The following is a 6,547-nucleotide window of genomic DNA, read 5'->3' on the forward strand; positions in this document are numbered from 1 at the left end:
GCCGTACCCATGACAGTGAATATCCCTGTGAGAGGAGAGGGAAGAGCTGGAGGGACCTTTTCACCCCTCAGGGAGTGAAATCTGGGATCTGCTGAGCCTTCAGCCTCCAACTCACCGAGGAAGGATCAGCTGGAAAAAGCCTTGCTGAAAGGGCCACATATTTTATTTTTTTTTTTTTTTTGCTGTTTACACAAACTGCACTCATCAGGAAGGCCCCAATGTTTAAAAAGAGGCAGAGCAGGCTCTGTCCCACTCCCTGGCTGTGGCTGTGTGTGGGTGGCAGTGACAGGGAAGCAGATGGGCGCATTAACAGGAATCACAGGGCCAGACGTTCCCATTCCTCTCTCTCTCTCCCGGGGCAGATGCACTGACTGTCACTACAAGGAAAGACACATCTTTAAAATGTATAGCACCAGGCAATATGGGAACTCCAGATTTGTGGGGAAAATGGGGTTTTTTTGGTGGTTTTTTTTGCTGCTCTGTGTGGCTTGTTTGTTTAAAAATGTTTCTGTTGAAGTCCTATTTCACTGAAAATAAAATACAGAGGAAAACAGGGGGGAAAAAAGGGATCTCACAACCAAGATTCAATTAATTGTCAGAAAATCCTGGTTTGGGTTGGAAAGGACCTAAAAGTTCATCCCCTTCCACCCCCTGCCATGGGCAGGGACACCTTCCACCATCCCAGATTGCTCCAAGCCCCATCCAGCCTGGCTTTGGACATTTCCAGGGATCCAGGGGCAGCCACAGCTTCTCTGGGCACCCTGTGCCAGGACCTTCAACTTCTAGAAGCAAGACTCAGCAAAACACCCCTTCTTCTGGAGCTGCAATTTTTGGGGCTGTTTTAACTGATATCCATCACATCTCAGGCACCATGTGGGATTTTTGATGGTGCTCTGTGCAGGGCCAGCAGTTGGACTGGGTGATACTTATGGGTCCCTTCCAGCTCAGGATAGCCTGTGATTTTATGAACATTTGCTAATTTACTTTGTTTATGTCAAATAGGAAAGACAAAGAAGGTTTTGTTTTGGGTTTTTTTTCTGAAATACCTGTCCTTTCCATATGTAAACACCAAGATGTGAGAGGAGTGAGGGAATGACTGCTTTAAAGTGGTGTCATTTTAGCTGAAACTCCAGAGCAGTTCAGGGTCATTTCATTATTCTGCTGCTGCACTTGTTCCATTGCTCTGCAGAGCTCCCTGACAGGAGGGGACAGCCAGGGGGGTCGGGCTCTGCTCCCAGGGAACAGGGACAGGAGGAGAGGGAACAGCTCAGGCTGGGCCAGGGGAGGTTTAGATTGGATATTGGGACAATTTCTTCACCAAAAGTTGTCCAGCCCTGGCACAGCTGCCCAGGGCAGTGCTGGAATTCCCATCCTCAGAGGGATTTAAAAGCCATGTGCATGTGGCACTTGGGGATGTGGGGCAGTGGTGGCCGTGGCAGTGCTGGGGGATGGTTGGACTCAGGGATCTCAGAGGGCTTTTCCAACCTAAACAATTCTGTGATTCTACTGATGTCTATGAACATGAGGGTATTTCTGCTTTCCCACTGGAAAAATATGGTTTATTTTCCAGATTTATTTGGACCCTCTTGAACCCCAAGTCTTAAGGCTCTTTTTATTTTATTTTGTTTTTCAACTTTCCTTTCCTTTCCTTTCCTTTCCTTTCCTTTCCTTTCCTTTCCTTTCCTTTCCTTTCCTTTCCTTTCCTTTCCTTTCCTTTCCTTTCCTTTCCTTTCCTTTCCTTTCCTTTCCTTTCCTTTCCTTTCCTTTCCTTTCCTTTCCTTTCCTTTCCTTTCCTTTCCTTTCCTTTCCTTTCCTTTCCTTTCCTTTCCTTTCCTTTCCTTTCCTTTCCTTTCCTTTCCTTTCCTTTCCTTTCCTTTCCTTTCCTTTCCTTTCCTTTCCTTTCCTTTCCTTTCCTTTCCTTTCCTTTCCTTTTCAGAGGTCAAAGAAAATGTAATAGAAGGGAAATTTCTGATTTCTCATTTCTCTGCTAAAATTTCTGTTGTGACTTCAGGGTACCAAGATACAAAAATCTTTCAAATACCTGGGCTCAAACACACCAAATCCAGTCCTGGATCAGTGGCATAGAGAACATCCTGAAAGGGTTTGTTAACAGTGCCCTAATTCCACAGTTCTAAAATTCCTCCAGAGTTGGTGAGAAGGGATTTTGGCAACACTGGAACCACTGGGAGGACAGAGCTGCTGCTGCCATAGATGTGCTACATTCCCTGGTTTAAATTTGTTTTTCAGAAACCACCAAGAGGGAAACCCAAACCGGGTTTTCAGCCCCTTCCCTCATCTGCTGTAGAGTTCTGTGTTTCTCTTCACCTTTCCCAGTATCCAGTCCCCATTCAAGACCAGCAGAGGTGCCTGGAAATGGTATTGGCTTTACTCCATGTGTTTGCTGGAGGACAAGGAGATGGGATCTGCCCTGTGGCCAGTGAGGGTTAATCCCATTTTCAGGAGGTTCCTGAGCACCTTCTGGTCATCCCTGGGTGGTCTCTCCATGCTCCCTTGAAGGTTCCTCTATTTACATTTTTCCTTTTCACCAATCCCTGCTTTATTCCATCATGTTTCCTTACAATTCTTGTGTTTCTCCAGCCTGTGGCCCTTTTATCCCCTTCTAAATGAAGAAGATGATGAAGAGAGTTTGAGAGCTTGCCCCCATCCTTCCCTCTCATTCCCCAGCCATGGGCAGAGCCCTTCTGCCAGGATCCCAAATGAACACTGATTTTTTGAGCCCCAGGACTGAACCAGGCCCCCTCCCACCCGTGGGGAAAGGGACAGACAGGAGGGTGTTGTTCCAACCACACCTTTGTCACCCAGCATTGCCTGAATTCCCTGTGGGAATCAGAGGGGAAAACTCCATCTCTTAAACATTTCCACTGTGAAATTTGTGGAAGAGGACAATGAGATACGATGCCAGCAGGAATTTGTGGCTGGGCTTGGGAAACCTGTCCTAACGCTTTAAATGGGATAATGAGCACACAACAAATGACATCTCCTTTTTTTCTTAGTTTTATTTTTTGAGAAGAGGGGATGACAATGGGGTCAGACAGCTGGGAATCTGCTCCCAAGGCCACCGTGGTGCCTCCTCTTCCCCAGGTGCTCCCGTTTCAGCTCCTATTTCCCCTTCCAGGTGGTTGGGATGCAGCACGAGTACTTGCAGTCGGCAGAGGTGTATTTCAAATCCATCACGCGACACTTTGGGGAGCAGTACCCCACAGGAGCACAGGTCTTCCTGAACTTCCCATAGCCTGGAAGAGGGGAGGGAGAGTGGTTGTTCCTCATTTCTGTTCCCCATTTCCCCATTTCCCCATTTCCCCATTTCCCCATTTCCCCATTTCCCCATTTCCCCATTTCCCCATCTCTGTTCCCCATTTCCCCATTTCCCCATTTTCCCATCTCTGTTCCCCATTTCCGCATTTCCCCATTTCCCCATTTCCCCATTTCCCCATTTCCCCATTTCCCCATCTCGGTTCCCCATTTCCCCATTTCCCCATCTCTGTTCCCCATCTCTGTTCCCCATCTCTGTTCCCCATTTCCACATTTCCCCATTTCCCCATCTCTGTTCCCCATTTCCCCATTTCCCCATTTCCCCATCTCGGTTCCCCATTTCCCCATTTCCCCATCTCTGTTCCCCATCTCTGTTCCCCATCTCTGTTCCCCATTTCCACATTTCCCCATTTCCCCATCTCTGTTCCCCATTTCCCCATTTTCCCATTTCCCCATCTCTTTTCCCCATTTCCCCATCTCTGTTCCCCATTTCCCCATTTTCCCATCTCTGTTCCCATTTCCACACCCTCCCATCCCCTCCCAGTCACAGTGGGCAGAAGGATCAGACCCTGTCCATCCCCCCACATGTCCAACATTCCTGTCCAAGCCCAACCCCAAAACTTGAAGGGACCTTGAAGGGCCCTGAGCAGCTCCTTGTGACCCTGGTGCACTTTGGGAAAGATGGGAGAGCATCTCAAAACACCCCCAAAACCAAAACTCATAAGGATGTTCCTCAGGGCGAGGCTTCATCAAGTGCCAGGCACCAGGCTGGGAAGCTGCTGGCCTGAAATAGCTGGAAAATGATGTCCAAAGTGAAGGAATGTTGGAATGGGAATCTTTCTGAACCCCAAATCTTCCTTTCAGTCGTTGAAGAGGGAGGTGGGAACCAGAACAGAATGGATGTCTGAGCACTGAACATTAAAAATGTGAGGGAGGTAAAAATGAAGGTATTGCCAGAAGTAGTCTGGCACAAAAGGTTGTCTCAAACAGAGGAAAGTTCCAGAAGGCTGGTGTCTCTGAAAAGGACATCCAGCACTCACTTGGTGCTTCATGATTAAAATAATTACACCAGGGCCCAGCTCACCCTAACTTAGGTGTCAAAAACATCCAAAACACCCTAAATGTGCCTCTTACAGTACTTTAAAGTGATTTTATTTTGTAAAGACTCATCTGTATAAAAATAGATCGCCATATAAGACAACCTGGGATAACCAAATCCAAAAGGATTGATCCCAAAGGATCAGGGACATTTACGTGGGCACCAAAGTCACAGCCCTCAAGCCAGCAGGACCCACCTTTTCTCCAGCTGCCTCCTCATCCCGCCTTTCCCCCTGATCCAGCTCACATTCCCACACAATTCCCCCTTACCTGGGGCAGCCAGGGAGACCAGGAGGAAGACAGCAAAGACAAGGCAGAGGAACCTCATGGCTGGAGTGGAGCCGGGGTCTCAGCGAGGCTGGAGCAGGAGGGTCGCAGGGAGCCGGAGCTGGGCGCCGTGAGTGGCATGACCGGGCATCCTCGGATATATAGGGCAGAGAGGAGGGTCTGGGGGAGGTCCTGCTGCTCAGGGCACCTCTCATGGGTCACTGCACGGCACAGCCACCGACCCCTCCACCCTGCTGGCAAAACCCTGCTCTCCCCAGACCTGGTGTCAGCCCCCGATTCAAAGGAAAACCGTGGAGTGTGACAGGAGCGGAGGGCGAGCAGATGGAACAGATGTCCTGGGGCAGAGGGACCTTGCAGGGAACAAGATCAGTATCACAGGCCTTTCCCAACCTTTGGCAGGGATGCAGCAGGGCTGGGATGTGGCCAGGATGCACTGACAGCTCTGCCTCTGCTGTCTAGAGCTGTCTCCACACTTGCTGAGAGGAGCCGGCGTCCTTCTGTCCCCCTCTTGGGAACCATGACTGCAAACCCCTCTGGGAAATTCAGCAAACACCACATTCCCCACAGCCTGACCTGCTGTGCCCTCTCACCCCTCTGAAGGGCAGGAGCCCTGGAGCTGAGAGCCTTTTGCCAGGAGGAGCTGACCACTTGCAGACACTTTGATCAGCCCCTCTTCCTCACAAACCCTCCGGACAGCGCCGGGGGCTCGAGTGTGTCCAGTTCCTGGGGTGGACACGGCCTGATCCCGGCTGTCAGGGGTGCTCTGATGCCAACAGAAGGTTGTTCAGAGCAGGGAAATGGGAACTGACTGCAGGGAGTCTGGAGGTAGAAGGATCTCAGCACTGAGTGGCAGCTTCAGCAGATGGCAAACGAGACTGGCTCAGCGATGGCAAACTGATTTTCACCTTCCAGGAATGAGACATTCCCAAAGAGCACTCAGGAAAAAAACCCCCAGTGCCCAGAAGCACGAAATCTGAGTGCTTGGATTTGCAGGAATGGGTGCTGATAGAAATTGGGGTGGTCTTGTGATAGTTTTGAGGGTGCCTCATGCTGCAGACTGTGCTGGTGTCCCAGTCTCTGCACATGCAGAGCAAGAAATGAGGTACAAAAGACATCTGGGAGGATGGTGAGAGCTGGGGACTTATCCCCAGGCACTAAGACTGTAATTAGACTGGGAACTTCCACTGTAGAAGGAGAGGAGTATGTGGGAATGTGTGACAGCACTGTAAAAACGTGCCCTAAAAAAGAGAGAACTCTGGTTTTCCCTTTCCATAACCAGGGAAGCAGATGACACATGGGAGTTTGATGCACTGAACAAAGGAATTGTTCCTTCCTGCTGCCCACAGTGCTGCAACTCACGGTGCCACTGACAGCATGAGAGGAAACAGCCTCAAATTACACCAGGGGAGGTTTAGATTGGATATCAAGAAAGATTTGTTCACTAAAATGGTGGTGAGGGCAGTGGTGGAGTCCCCATCCCTGCAGGGATTTAAAAGTTGTGTGCATGTGGCACTTGGGGACATGGGGCAGTGGTGGCTTTGGCACGGCTGGGGGAATGGTTGGACTTGGTGACCTCAGAGGGCTTTCCCAACCTAAATTATTCCATGGCTGCCAGAGATATTGTGGAACAGGGAGCTATAAATGTCTTCAGAAGGCAGCTGGGGCAGCCAATCTGACTCTGAAGATTGCTCTGCTCTGAGCAGCTGGGCAGGCTGGACCAGGTGATCTCCAGAGCTCCCTCCTACCCTGTGTTATTCTGTGATTCTATGAAACCCATAACATCCACTGAGGGGCACTCAGCCCCTATAATATAATATTATATAATTATAATATTCATCCCTATAATATTATAATTATATAATATTATAATATTATAATATATATCCCT

The 6,547-nt window shown here is 49.4% G+C and overlaps 1 protein-coding gene across 1 annotated transcript; it reads right to left on the reverse strand.

The window, feature by feature from the left end:
• Positions 1 to 3,038: 3,038 nt before the first annotated feature.
• Positions 3,039 to 6,329, reverse strand: DEFB108B (defensin beta 108B). Its single transcript, XM_086875173.1, has 2 exons — positions 4,642 to 6,329; positions 3,039 to 3,254 (listed from the first exon to the last, which is right to left on the reverse strand). Exons 1-2 carry the CDS (start codon positions 4,697 to 4,699, stop codon positions 3,121 to 3,123), a joined length of 192 nt encoding a protein of 63 aa, XP_086731299.1. The 5' UTR covers positions 4,700 to 6,329; the 3' UTR covers positions 3,039 to 3,120.
• Between the last annotated feature and the right edge of the window lie 218 nt (positions 6,330 to 6,547).

The sequence above is a fragment of the Cyanistes caeruleus genome, chromosome 2, assembly GCF_971803275.1.
Source record: "Cyanistes caeruleus chromosome 2, bCyaCae1.hap1.1, whole genome shotgun sequence".
In the NCBI taxonomy this organism is placed as follows: domain Eukaryota; kingdom Metazoa; phylum Chordata; class Aves; order Passeriformes; family Paridae; genus Cyanistes; species Cyanistes caeruleus.